The sequence below is a fragment of the Hemitrygon akajei genome, chromosome 3 (genome assembly GCF_048418815.1).
Source record: "Hemitrygon akajei chromosome 3, sHemAka1.3, whole genome shotgun sequence".
Lineage (NCBI taxonomy): Eukaryota > Metazoa > Chordata > Chondrichthyes > Myliobatiformes > Dasyatidae > Hemitrygon > Hemitrygon akajei.
In genome coordinates this window covers 106,108,103-106,121,902 of record NC_133126.1, presented here as the reverse complement: position 1 = coordinate 106,121,902, position 13,800 = coordinate 106,108,103, and the positions used below count along the sequence as shown (strand labels likewise).

Below are 13,800 nucleotides of genomic sequence, written 5' to 3'. Positions count from 1 at the left end.
GCAGGAATGGATTCTCAATATTTCTGGATTTCAGTGCTTTAAAAGGGATAGAGAGAGGGGAAAGGGGAGGAGGAGTGGCATTACTGGTCAGGGATACTATTACAGCTACAGAAAGGGTGGGTAATGTAGCAGGATCCTCTTTTGAGTCAGTATGGGTGGAAGTCAGGAACAGGAAGGGAGCAGTTACTCTACTGGGGGTATTCTATAGGTCCCCTGGTAGCAGCAGAGATACTGAGGAGCAGATTGGGAGGCAGATTTTGGAAAGGTGCAAAAATAACAGGGTTGTTATCATGGGTGACTTTAACTTCCCTAATATTGATTGGCACTTGATTAGTTCCAAAGGTTTAGATGGGGCAGAGTTTGTTAAGTGTGTCCAGGACGGATTCCTGTCACAGTATGTTGACAGGCCGACTAGGGGGAATGCCATACTACATCTAGTATTAGGTAACGAACTGGGTCAGGTCACAGATCTGTCTGTGGGTGAGGATCTAGGGGACAGTTATTACCGCTCCCTGGCCTTTAGCATTATCATGGAAAAGGATAGGATCAGAGACGACAGGAAAAATTTTAATTGGGAATGGGCAAATTATGAGGCTATAAGGCTAGAACTTGTGGGTGTGAATTGGGATGATGTTTTGCAGGGAAATGTACTATGGACATGTGGTCGATGTTTTAGGATCTCTTGCAGGATGTTAGGGATAAATTTGTTCCGGTGAGGAAGATAAAGAATGGTAGGGTGAAGGAACCATAGGTGACAAGTGAGGTGGAAAATCAAGTCAGGTGGAAGAAGGCAGCATACATGAGATTTAGGAAGCAAGGATCAGATGGATCTGTTGAGGAATATAGAGTAGCAAGAAAGGAGTTAAGAAGGGGCTGAGAAGAGCAAGAAGGGGGCATGAGAAGGCCTTGGTGAGTAGGGTAAAGGAAAACCCCAAGGCATTCTTCAATTATGTGAAGAACAAAAGGATGACAGGAGTGAAGGTAGGACCAATTAGAGATGAAAGTGGGAAGATGTGCCTGGAGGCTGTGGAAGTCAGCGAGGTCATCAATGAATACATCTCTTTGATATTCACCAATGAGAGGGAACTTGATGACGGTGAGGACAATATGAGTGAGGTTGATGTTCTGGAGCATGTTGATATTAAGGGAGAAGAGGTGTTGGAGTTGTTAAAATACATTAGACGGATAAGTCCCCGGGGCCTGACAGAATATTCCACAGGCTGCTCCACTAGGTGAGGGAAGTGATTGCTGAGCCTCTGGCTAGGATCTTTATGTCCTCGTTGTCCACGGGAATGGTACCGGAGGATTAGAGGGAGGCGAATGTTGTCCACTTGTTCAAAAAAGGTCGTAGGGATAGTCCGGGTAATTATAGACCAGTGAGCCTCACGTCTGTGGTGGGAAAGCTGTTGGAAAATATTCTTAGAGATAGGATCTACGGGCATTTAGAGAATCATGGTCTGATCAGGGACAGTCAGCATGGCTTTGTGAGGGGCAGATCGTGTCTAACAAGCCTGATAGAGTTCTTTGAGGAGGTGACCAGGCATATAGATGAGGGTAGTGCAGTGGATGTGATCTACATGGATTTTAGTAAGGCATTTAACAAGGTTCCACATGGTAAGCTTATTCAGAAAGTCAGAAGGCATGGGATCCAAGGAATTTTGGCCAGGTGGATTCAGAATTGGCTTGCCTGCAGAAGGCAGAGGGTCATGGTGGAGGGAGTACATTCAGATTGGAGGGTTGTGACTAGTGGTGTCCCACAGGGATCTGTTCTGGGACCTCTTTTTTTCGTGATTTTTATTAAAGACCTGGATGTGAGGGTAGAAGGGTGGGTTGGCAAGTTTGCAAACGACACAAAGGTTGGTGGTGTTGTAGATAGTGTAGAGGATTGTTGAAGATTGCAGAGAGACATTGATAGGATGCAGAAGTAGGCTGAGAAGTGGCAGATGGAGTTCAACCCGGAGAAGTGTGAGGTGGTACACTTTGGAAGGACAAACTCCAAGGCAGAGTACAAAGTAAATGGCAGGATACTTGGTAGTGTGGAGGAGCGGAGGGATCTGGGGGTACATGTTCACAGATCCCTGAAAGTTGCCTCACAGGTAGATAGGGTAGTTAAGAAAGCTAATAGGGTGTTAGCTTTCATAAATACAGGGATAGAGTTTAAGAGACGTGATGTAATGATGCAGCTCTATAAAACTCTGGTTAGGCCACATGGAGTACTGTGTCCATTTCTGGTCGCCTCACTATAGGAAGGATGTGGAAGCATTGGAAAGGGTACAGAGGAGATTTAACAGGATGCTGCCTGGTTTAGAGAGTATGGATTATGATCAGAGATTAAGGGAGCTAGGGCTTTACTCTTTGGCGAGAAGGAGGATGAGAGGAGACATGATAGAGGTGTACAAGATATTAAGAGGAATAGATAGAGTGGATAGCCAGTGCCTCTTCCCCAGGGCACCACTGCTCAGTACAAGAGGACATGGCTTTAAGGTAAGGGGAGGGAAGTTCAAGGGGGATATTAGAGGGAGGTTTTTTACTCAGAGAGTGGTTGGTGTGTAGAATGCACTTCCTGAGTCAGTGGTGGAGGCAGATACACCAGTGAAGTTTAAGAGACTTCTAGACAGGTATATGGAGGAATTTAAGGTGGGGGGTTATATGTGAGGCAGGGTTTGAGGGTCGGCACAACATTGTGGGCCGAAGGGCCTGTAATGTGATGTACTATTCTGTGTTCTATAGTCAACATGGCTTTATGCATGGGGAATTGTCACTATCAAACTTTGTTGCACTTTTGAAGAGGTGGCCATTAGAGCTGATGAGATAGGGCAGTGGATATTACTTACAGTACTTTGTCTTCAGTACAGCTTTTGACAAGGCCCCACATGGTAGACTCATGTTAAACAGGAGGGATTCTTCAGATGCTGGAAATCTTGAGCAACACAAAGTGCTAGAAGAACTCAGTAAGTCAGGTAGCATCTATGGAGTGGAACAAACAATTGATGTTTCGGGGCTAGATCCTTCATCGTGACTGGATAGGAAGGGACAGAAATTAGAATAAGAAAGTGGTGGAGGGGAGCCTGTAGATGAAAGGGAAGGTAGGCGGTCGGTCAATTTTAACACCGGAATGAAGCTGGGAGGGGATAGGTGGAGAAGGTAAAGAAATCTGATAGCAGAGGGCAGTGGCCAATACAAGAAAGGGAAGGGGGTGGTGGGCAGGTGATAAGAAGTGGTGTGTGGGGAACCAGAATTGGGAATGGATAAAAAGTGAAGAGGAGGGGGAAGAAATTACTGAAGTTAGAGAAATTGAGAAGGTTAGGTTAAATGGAATCCAGGAACAATTAGAATTGGCTTGGTGAAAGGGGATAGAGAGTGGTGGTGGAGGATTGTTTTTTTCAGACTGGATTGGTATTGTTTGTCATTTATCTTAACAATTTAGGTGACAATGGTTAAGTCTGTGGAATGTAGAAAATTAGTTGTGTGGTGAGCAGTGACAAAAGTTGTCTAAGGTTGCAACAGGATCTAGTTCAACTGGGAAAGCTGACAAAGCTGTGGCCAAAGCAATTTAACTTAGACAAGTGCAAAATCAAGCAAATGGGAGGTTAAACTCAAGCAGGACTTGGATGGTGAAAGGCAGGGTCCTAGAAACTGTTGCAGGACATAGGAAAAGGCCTTTCAGCTCATGATGTCTGTGCCAAGTACAACACCGAATTAAACTAAATCTCTTCTGCCGGCACAATCCATATCACTCTGGATATTTGCGAGCCTTTCTAACAGCCTCTTAAACACCATTATTGTATCTGATTCCACCACTTCCAACCTGGCAGATGGTTCAGACACCCACCTCTTTCTGTGTTTAAAAAGAAGTTGTCACGCACATCTTTAAATTTACCCCTTCTCATTTTAAATGCATGTCCTCCAGTATTTGATATTTCTACCTTACTTATGATTCAGAATTTATAAACTTATTTCAGGTCCCCTCTCAGATTTTGGTGCTCTAGAGAAAACAACCCAAGTTGTCCAACCTGTCCTTACATCTCTTATCCTTTAATCCAGGCAATATTCCAGTAAACCTCCTTCTGTACTCTTTCCAAAGACTCCACTTTCGTCCTGTAAGATGGTGACCAGAATTCCAAGTACAGCCTAATGAATATTTTGTATACAATATCCTCAACATGACTTGCTAACTCTTGTACTTTCTCCTCATTGCCATCTGAGATACCGCCAATAACAATGGTGTTATCAGCGAATTTGTAGATCGCTTGTGAGCTGTGCTTAGCCACAGTCATAAGTGTAGAGAGTGTAGAGCAGTGGGCTAAGTACACACCCTTGAAGTATGCCTGTGTTGATTGTCAGCAAAGATGACATTGTAGCGGTGTGCTACACGCAGCGCTGCAATAACGACACGGAGTCGGTGAGCTGCAGTTACAAAAGAGGTTTATTCAAACTTTCTGGCCTCTCTTTAAAGCCTTCCTGATCCTGCCCTCCCCGGGCGGGCGTATTCACAGTCCCGTCCCGCGTACGGGCTTTTCCCCTTGCTGGTGAAGCAGGCTTGGTGCCCTCTTTGGGACTTGCCTCAATGCCGGCGCGCGCCGCTTTGTGAGCCGGTTCGAGTGTGCTGGGAAGTGGGTCGCCACATAACCGCCCCCCAGAACCGACGATACACCCCCCAATGTCCACAGTCTGGGTCGGACTCTGTTTTGGAGGTCTGCCTCTGTGCCATGGTGCCGGAATCTCAACCACCGTGAAAACCTCCTCTTTCCCCCTAATGTCCAGCAGGAATGTGGACCCGTTGTTTCTGATCACCGTAAACGGCCCCTCGTAGGGCCGCTGTAGCGGTGCCCTATGTCCGCCCCGTCGTACAAAAACGAACTTACAGTGTTGCAGGTCTTTGGGTACGCAGGTCAGGTTCTGCCCATGCTGCGAAGTGGGTATGGGGGCCAGGTTACCGAGCCTCTCACGTAGTCTGCCCAGGACTGCTGCGGGTTCTTCCTCTTGCCCCCTTGGGGCTGGTATGAACTCTCCTGGGACGACCAGGGGTGCGCCGTACACCAACTCGGCCAACTTGGTGTGCAGATCCTCTTTGGGTGCCGTGCGGATTCCGAGCAGGACCCAGGGAAGCTTGTCCACCCAGTTAGGCCCTTTGAGGCGGGCCATGAGAGCCGACTTCAGGTGACGGTGGAAACACTCCACAGTCCGTTCGACTGTGGGTGGTAGGCAGTTGTGTGGTGTAGCTGTGTCCCCAAAAGGCTGGCCATAGCTGACCACAGGCTGGAGGTGAACTGGGCGCCTCTGTCAGAGGTAATGTGGGCCGGTACACCAAAGCGAGATACCCAGGTGGCAATCAGTGCCCGGGCACAAGATTCGGAGGTGGTGTCGGTGAGCGGGACTGCCTCTGGCCATCTTGTGAACCGGTCCATGATAGTCAGGAGGTGCCGCACTCCTCGCGACACTGGCAGGGGGCCCACGATATCCACATGAATGTGGTTGAAACGCCGGTGGGTGGGGCTTTGGTGTGTTGCTGCACCTTGGCTGTTTGGCAGTGCATGCACGTTTTGGCCCATTCACTGACCTGCTTGCGGAGTCCGTGCCAAACGAACCTGTTGGCTACCATCCGGACGGTTGTCCTGATGGAGGGGTGGGCCAAGTTATGAATGGAGTTGAAAACTCGCCGCCGCCAGGCTGCCGGGATGATGGGGCGGGGTTGGCTGGTGGTTACGTCACAGAGTAGGGTCCTCTCACCTAGGACTACGGGGAGGTCCTGGAGCTGCAAACCGGAGACTGCAGTCCTGTAACTAGGGATCTCCTCGTCTGCCTGCTGCGCATCCACCAGTGCTTCATAGTCTACCCCCTGGGACAGGGCGGGAGAGGGTGTCCGCCACGACATTGTCCTTTCCAGAGACATGCCGGACATCCGTAGTGTATTTAGAGATGTAGGACAGATGTCGCTGCCGGCGGGACGACCAGGGGTCGGATGCTTTCGTGAACGCAAAGGTAAGTGGTTTGTGGTCCGTGAACGCAGTGAAGGGCCTACCTTCAAAGAAGTACCTGAAATGCCGGATTGCCAGGTATAGCGCCAACAGTTCCCGGTCGAAAGCACTGTATTTGAGCTCGGGTGGTCATAGGTGTTTGCTGAAAAACACCAGGGGTTGCCAGCGACCCTCGATGAGTTGTTCCAGCACTCCACTGACTGCCGTGTTGGATGTGTCCACTGTGAGGGTGGTTGGGACGTCCGTTCTGGGGTGCACTAGCATTGTGGCGTTCGCCAAGGCTTCTTTGGTTTTAACGAAAGCGGCGGCGGACTCCTCATCCCAGGTAATGTCCTTGCCCCATCAGAGTGAACAGGGGGCGCATGATTCGGGCAGCTGAAGGGAGGAAGCGGTGAAAGAAATTCACCATACCCACGAATTCCTGAAGGCCTTTGATTGTGTTGGGTCGGGGGAAATGACGGACCACGTCTACCTTGGCGGGCAGAGGGGTTGCCCTGTCTTTAGTAATCCCGTGGTCCAGGAAGTCGATGGTGTCGAGCCCGAACTGGCATTTGGCTGGGTTGATTGTCAGGCCGTATTCACTCAGTCGGGCGTAGAGTTGACGGAGGTGGGGCAGATGCTCCTGACGACTGCTGCTGGCTATGACGATGTCGTCCAAATAGATGAAAGCGAAGTCCAGGTCGTGTCCCACCGCTTCCATTAACCACTGAAACGTCTGTGCGGCATTCTTTAGTCCGAACGGCATGTGGAGGAACTCGAAAAGGCCGAACGGGGTGATGAGCGCCGTTTTGGGGACGTCGTCCGGATGCATCAGGATTTGATGGTATCCCCGGACGAAGTCTACCTTGGAGAAGATCCGTGCGCCGTGCAGGTTTGCTGCAAAGTCCTGAATGTGCGGCACAGGGTAGCGGTCTGGTGTTGTAGCCTCGTTCAGCCTGCGGTAGTCGCTGCACGGTCTCCAGCCCCCTGTTGCTTTGGGCACCATGTGCAGAGGGGAGGCCCATGGGCTGTCGGACCGCCATATGATCCCTAATTCCTCCATCCTCTTGAACTCCTCCTTCGCCAGTCGGAGCTTGTCCGGGGGAAGACTTCGAGCACGGGCGTGGAGGGGTGGTCCCTGGGTCGGGATGTGGTGCTGTACGCCATGTCTGTGCATCACTGCCGTGAACTGCGGTGCCAGAACTGATGGGAAATCCACCAGGACTCTGGTGAATTCATTGTCGGACAGGGTGATGGAGTCTAGGTGTGGGGCTGGCAACTGGGCTTCACCCAGGGAGAACGTTTGAAAGGTCTCGGCACGGACCAGTCTCTTCCTGGGCAGGTCGACCAATAGGCTATGAGCTCGCAAAAAATCCGCTCCCAGGAGCGGTTGGGCTACGGCGGCCAGTGTGAAGTCCCACGTGAAACGGCTGGAGCCGAACTGTAGCCAGACCGTACGGGTGCCGTAGGTCCTTACTGTGCTGCTGTTTGTGGCCTTCAGGGTGGGACCCGGTTCTCTGTTGCGGGTGTCGTAACTCATCGGAGGTAAGACGCTGATCTCGGCTCCGGTGTCGACCAAAAAGTGGCGTCCTGACTGCTTGTCCCAGACATACAGGAGGTTATCCCGATGGCCAGCCGCCATAGCCATCAGCAGCGGCTGGCCCTGGTGTTTCCCGGGAACTTGCAGGGCGGGCTACAGTGGCGGGCTTCTGTGCCCCACCGCTGGTGGTAGAAGCACCATTGTTCATTGGTCTCCTCACCCCTGCCTCTGGGGTTAACGGGCTCTGCGGCCTGGCCTGGTCTGGTTTGCTGCTGGGAGCGTGGCCTGGTGATCTGTGCGATGGATGCCCCACTCTCCTTGGCTTTCCAGAGCACGTCCGCCCGGACCGCCACCTTCCGGGGGTCGCTGAAATCCTCATCGGACAGCAGCAGGCGTATGTCCTTGGGCAGCCGCTCCAGGAATGCCTGCTCAAACATGAGGCAGGGCTTGTGACCTCCAGCCAGGGACAGCATCTCGTTCATCAAAGCCGACGGTGGCCTGTCCCCCAAACCATCCAGAGTCTGTAAGTCCTTATGAGCAAGGCTTTGAATTCTGTGTATTTGCCGTCCGCTGGGGGTGACTGTATGAACTCCTCAACCTGGGCCGCTGTTTCCTGGTCGAGGGAGCTCACCACGTAGTAGTAATGTGTGGCATCCGAGGATATCTGCGGAATGTGGAATTGGGCTTCTGCTTGCTGGAACCATAGGTGAGGTCGCAGCGTCCAGAAGCCTGGCAGTTTTAATGAAACTGCATGAACAGATGCGGCGTCGTTCATCTCCGGTCCAAATATCGTTTGGGCCGTGGGGGTCACCAATTGTAGCGGTGTGCTACACGCAGGCTTTTCCCCTTGCTGGTGAAGCAGGCTTGGCGCTCTCTTTGGGACCAGCCTCAATGCCAGCGCGCGCCGCTTTGTGAGCTGGTTCGAGTGCACTGGGAAGTGGGTCGCCACAACATGTTATTATCAAGCTAGACTGACTGTGATCTCCTGATAAGGATGCTGACCATCCAGTTGCACAGGGAAATACAAGGGCCTAGGTTTTGAAGCTTATTAATTAGTACTGAGGGGATGGTTGTGGTGAAGGCCAACCTGCAATTAATAGACTAATGTTTGCTTTCTCATTATCTTGATGCTCCAAAACTGAGTAGACAGCCAGTGATATTGTATTCTTTGTAAACCCATTGTGGTGATAGGCAAATTCTAGAAGGTCCAGTCCCTGTTCAGGTAAGAATTAATTCCAGCTACCATTAACCTCTCAAAGATTTCAGCTCAGTAGATGTGAGTGCTACTGGAAGGTAGTCAGTGAGACAGCTCAGTCGGCTCTTTGAAAGTGTGTGGAAACCTCAAAGCACAGTACTGAAAGGATGAGCATATCTGTGAACATCCAGCCAGAGATCTGTCCAGATTTCCAGTACCTTGTCAAGGTCACCATGATGCCTTGCAAGGATTCATCCTCTTGAAAGATATTCTGACATCAGCTTCCAAGACAGTGGGAATTCATGCATGTGCAGTGTTATTCATACATAAGGCATTGAACTTCAGAATGTAGCATCAATCCCATTTATACTAGTAGGTTTTATTTATTTTAATTAGCAATACAGAGTGGAGTAGACCTTTCTGCCCTTCGAACCACACCACCCCAGCAATCTCACAACCCTGATTAACCCTAACAATTTACAATGACCAATTTACCATGCCTTCGGTTGCGTCCCTAACTTCATAAAGAATTGTCGTCTTGCTCTCACAGTAGCTGAACAAATTGTCATAGGAAATGGTAGAGGTATGTAGGAATACAAGAGAGATTGGTGCAGACTTGGGTAAAGGGATATGGGCCAAACATGGTCTAAAGTGACTAGCTCAGAATCCAAAGGCCTCTTTTCTGTGCTGTATGATGTAAAACTCCATAGGACACAGTGGTGCAGAACCACAGAGACAAGGAGCAGGGAGACACAGGATCAGGGAGATAGACACAACCATATAACAATTACAGCACGAAAACAGGCCATCTCGACTCTTCTAGTCTGTGCCGAATGCTTACTCTCACCTAGTCCCACTGACCCGCACTCAGCCCATAACCCTCCATTCCTTTCCTGTCCATATACCTATCCAATTTTACTTAAAATGACAATACCGAACCTGCCTCTACCACTTCTACTGGAAGCTCATTCCATACAGCTACCACTCTTTGAGTAAAGAAATTCCCCCTCATGTTACCCTTAAACTTTTGCCCCCTAAGTCTCAACTCATGTCCTCTTGTTTGAATCTCCCCTACTCTCAATGGAAAAAGCCTATTCACGTCAACTCTATCTATCCCCCTCATAATTTTAAATACCTCTGTCAAGTCCCCCTCAACCTTTTACGCTCCAAAGAATAAAGGCCTAATTTGTTCAATCTTTCCCTGTAACTTAGGTGTTGAAACCCAGGTAACATTCTGGTGGATAAGAACAGAGATACACTGATGGGGAGACAGTGGGACACAGGACCCAGAGAGACAGCTACAGAGTCTATAACAATTTCATACTTAGTGACCTTGTGAGTACAAGAAGGACCTAGAGATATAGACAATGAAGAGAGGGAGGGTGAGAGACAGAGGGACAGAGAAAAAGGGAGATAAGCAGACAGCAAGAAAGAGAATGAGAGAATTGAAGAGTGATGGAGTGGATGGGGGTGGGATTGCTGAATCGGTAGATAGCCAGAGGATGAAGCTAGAATCTGTGTCTGTGTGGTGTTTCGGTCAAAGAATATTCATTCATGCTCTACCTATACATCAAAATGAATGACAATGTGGCATGCACACTGTGAGAACTGAAAAAGATTGCCTTTGTATAGCCCTTTTCCATCTCCATGATATCCCAAATCCTTTAAGAGAACTGGAGAATTGTCACTGTTATAACATAGGAAGCATAGCTGGAAATCTATGCTGTAAAACATCAGAAGCAAAAGTGAACTAAATGATCAGAATATCAAAGTGATGGTAATGGAGGAAACAAAGTTACACAGGGCAAACGAGCAGGGAGAGGGGCAAGTTCGTTATAACACTGCCATAATATGGTATATGTCAGGATACTGAGTATAGAAGTTGGGATATTATCTTGTACATAATGTTACTGAGGTTCCACTTGCAGTACTGTGGTGGATGAAGGGTCGAATTCAACATTTAAGAGAAATTTGGATAATTACATGGTTTGGATATGTGTGGAGGGCTTTGGTCCAGGTGCAGATCAATGGGACTAGGCAAATTAATTGTTTGGTATGTACTAGATGGGCCGAAGGGCCTGTTTGTCTGTTGTAGCACTGCTGAATCAAAATTGCAGGAATGCATCTGGAGTCTACCCCTGATCTTTGCCTTTGGCCAGCCCAGCTGGGATAACAATAGGTTATAATCTGGAGACACCTCATATTCCATCTGGGTAGCCTCCAGCCTACTGGCATGATCATCAATATCTCTAACTTCTGGTAATTCCCCACTCTTACCTCTTCTCCTCTCCTCCATATCATCTCCAACTGGTGCTCCTCCTCCTTGCCTTTCGCCCATAGTCAGCTCTCTTCTCTTATCAGATTCCTTCTTCTCCAGCTCATCCCCCCTTCTACACCCACCTGGCTTCATCTATCACCTTCTAGCTTGTACTCCTTCCCTCACCCTTCCCACCTTCTTATTCTCCCTACTTTCTCCTTCCTTTCCAGTCCTGATGAAGGGACTCAGCCCAAAATGTCCACTCTTTATTCATTTCCATAGATGCTCTGTGACCTGCTGAGGTTGGTTGGTTATTGATTGAGATACAGTATGAAATAGGCCCTTCTGGCCCTTCAAGACATGTTGCACAGCAATCCCCTGATTTAATTGTAGCCTAATCATGGGGCAATTTATAATCTACCAACCAGTATATATTTGGACTGTGGGTGGAATCCAGAACACCTTGGGGGAATCCACACGACCAAAGGAAGAATGTAGAAATGCCTTACAGCAGCAGTGGGAATTGAACCCAAGGTTGTACGTTGTGCTACCATACCACCCAGCACTTTTTGTGTTGCTTGAAATTTCCAGCACCTGCAGAATCCCCTGTGTTGGGAAAATAAATTGTCACTATTTCAGGTGGAAACTTTGCATCTGGAGGGCTTCAGTCCTTCAGAATGTCTGCTGCTCCGAGTTATATATTGTCTGAGTAACTCGAATGAAACAAACGAGGCAGAGTAAAATGTGTCTAACCCCAGTGAGCAGTGAAGGGATGACTTGTTTACCACTCAGGTTTGCAAAAGGCAGCTTGGGCAATCACACAGGGCAGCGCAGACCAAACCTGCACACTGCGGACTTCAGAAAGTTAATTATATTCCATTGACTTCACATGCAGAACCATACTTGGGGTGTGTGTGAAGTGCAAAGTGTTTGTTCTAAGGAGATGCATTTTAATTTATATATAATTTGGGTATACAAGTTAGTAATTTCCTCTATAGATAAGGTGTTTGGTAACAATGCCAAAGGGAGAGGAGTCCAAGTCAAGTAGACATGGTTTATGGTGAGAGAAAAAATTAGAAGGGACCAGAGCAGCAAACTTTTTACTCAGAAGGTGGTGAGTATATAGAATGGACTACCAGATGGAATGGCTGAGGCATGTGCAATAGCACAATTTAGGAAACTCCTGGATAGATACATGGAAGGGTGGGACTTGGAGGGATCTAGGCTAAATGATTTAGGAGTAGATAGGTGGGCACAATGGTCCACATGGATTTGTTGGGCTAAATGGCGTATACCCATGTTGCGTTTCTCTGACTCTATAACCTATAACTCTATAGTGAGGGTTATTTGAACTTACAGTATTTGCCTGTGAAGCTTCTGTAAGCAAGTTTTCATTGGACCTGTACATCAGGCTTGTGCACATGACAATAAACTCAATTTGATGTAAACAACCTACTATACTTAAAGCCCAGCAAAACAGCAGGAGGGGTTCTCAGTGTGGACACATTTAACTAATTTTAACTCATTTCAAACAGTAAACGGAAGAGTGATTATCAACATAGAAGGGCACTCCCCAACCTTGTTTATGTACAGCCTGGATGAGAGGAAGGACTGTGCAATCCTAACCCTGACCAGGTACGGCATGAAGCTGGAAGTCCTGCCCCAGAAGAGAGGAGACCACAAGTTAAAGATCTATGCTAAGCCATGGGACTCCGAATCAGAGACTTACACCTTTATTTGTGCCTATTTAATTAAGTGTGAGTCGGTGGATGAAAACTTCAAGCTGCCGAAGGCGTTCCATAACCCAATGGGTCCTAGCTGGCTCACAGAGATGAAAGGGCTGCTCCAACCCTCACACCCAGAGCCCCTCATTTACTGTAACGATGGCCAGTGCACGGTGCGCTTTTTGGTGAATAAGGAACTGAGCTTCACCAGCAGACTCTCCTGTGATGAGATAAACCTGTCAGATGAAGTCATGAGGAGCCATGTATTCAAAATGCATTTGGGCAACTGGGTGGAGTTCAAAATCCAGCTCCCTCAGTTTGGCCTCTATGTGTTTGCAATCTTTGCCAAGGACAAGGCCAGCCACAGCCCCACACACGCCCATGTCTGCGAATATTTAATCTCCTGTGCCAACCGCAATGTCCACTGGCCAGGCTTTCCCAAGATCTTCAGCTCCTGGACAGATGGGTGTGAACTGGTAGAGCCTCTTTCTGGCATCCTGCCCCCAAATCAGATGGTCAAGTTCAAGCTGAAGATCCCCCATGTTAGGAAAGTTCAGGTGTATGGAAAAGGAGCGTGTCCACTCAACATGAGCAAGGATGGCTACTGGGAGGGCATCTGCAACACCCAAGACGTCAAGCACCTCAACGTGGGCGTTTCAGACAAAATGTTTGACAACAAGTTTACATTTGCCCTTCAGTATGAAGTGGGAGACATATAACATAAGCGAGGTTGCAATGGTGCTGACAGTGACCATCAGTAGCAAAAACGAGGCTGGTTGGAATAAAAATTTAAAAAAAAATTAAGTCTGTCTGAAAGTGTTTAGTGAAATGGTCTCCACTTCACACTGAAGCTTCACAGCTGACTAGAGACTATATTCAAACTACTCAGTTAACACCTGGACCCCATGACATGCTCAAAGAAGAAAGAATTAGAAACTGAATATGACTTTTACGTCTTCAGAATGTCCAAAGATATTTCAGAGCTAATAAATTACTTTTTAAAAAGTTTTTTAAATGTCGTGGTGTAGGAAACAATGCAGCCATTTACTGCAAGTGACAGTTTGTCCTCAGTGCCTTAGAACATAGAACACAGAACACATTACAGGCACTTCGGCCCACAATGTTGT

General features: G+C 48.2%; 1 protein-coding gene across 1 annotated transcript in view; it reads left to right on the top strand.

The window, feature by feature from the left end:
* Window positions 1-13,392, top strand: part of ky (kyphoscoliosis peptidase) — a 621,482-nt gene extending 608,090 nt beyond the window's left edge. Inside the window, exon 8 of the mRNA XM_073038996.1 lies at window positions 12,485-13,392. Within this exon, the coding sequence (XP_072895097.1) occupies window positions 12,485-13,392 (908 nt within the window). The remainder of the gene's footprint in view (window positions 1-12,484) is intronic.
* Window positions 13,393-13,800: the final 408 nt, after the last annotated feature.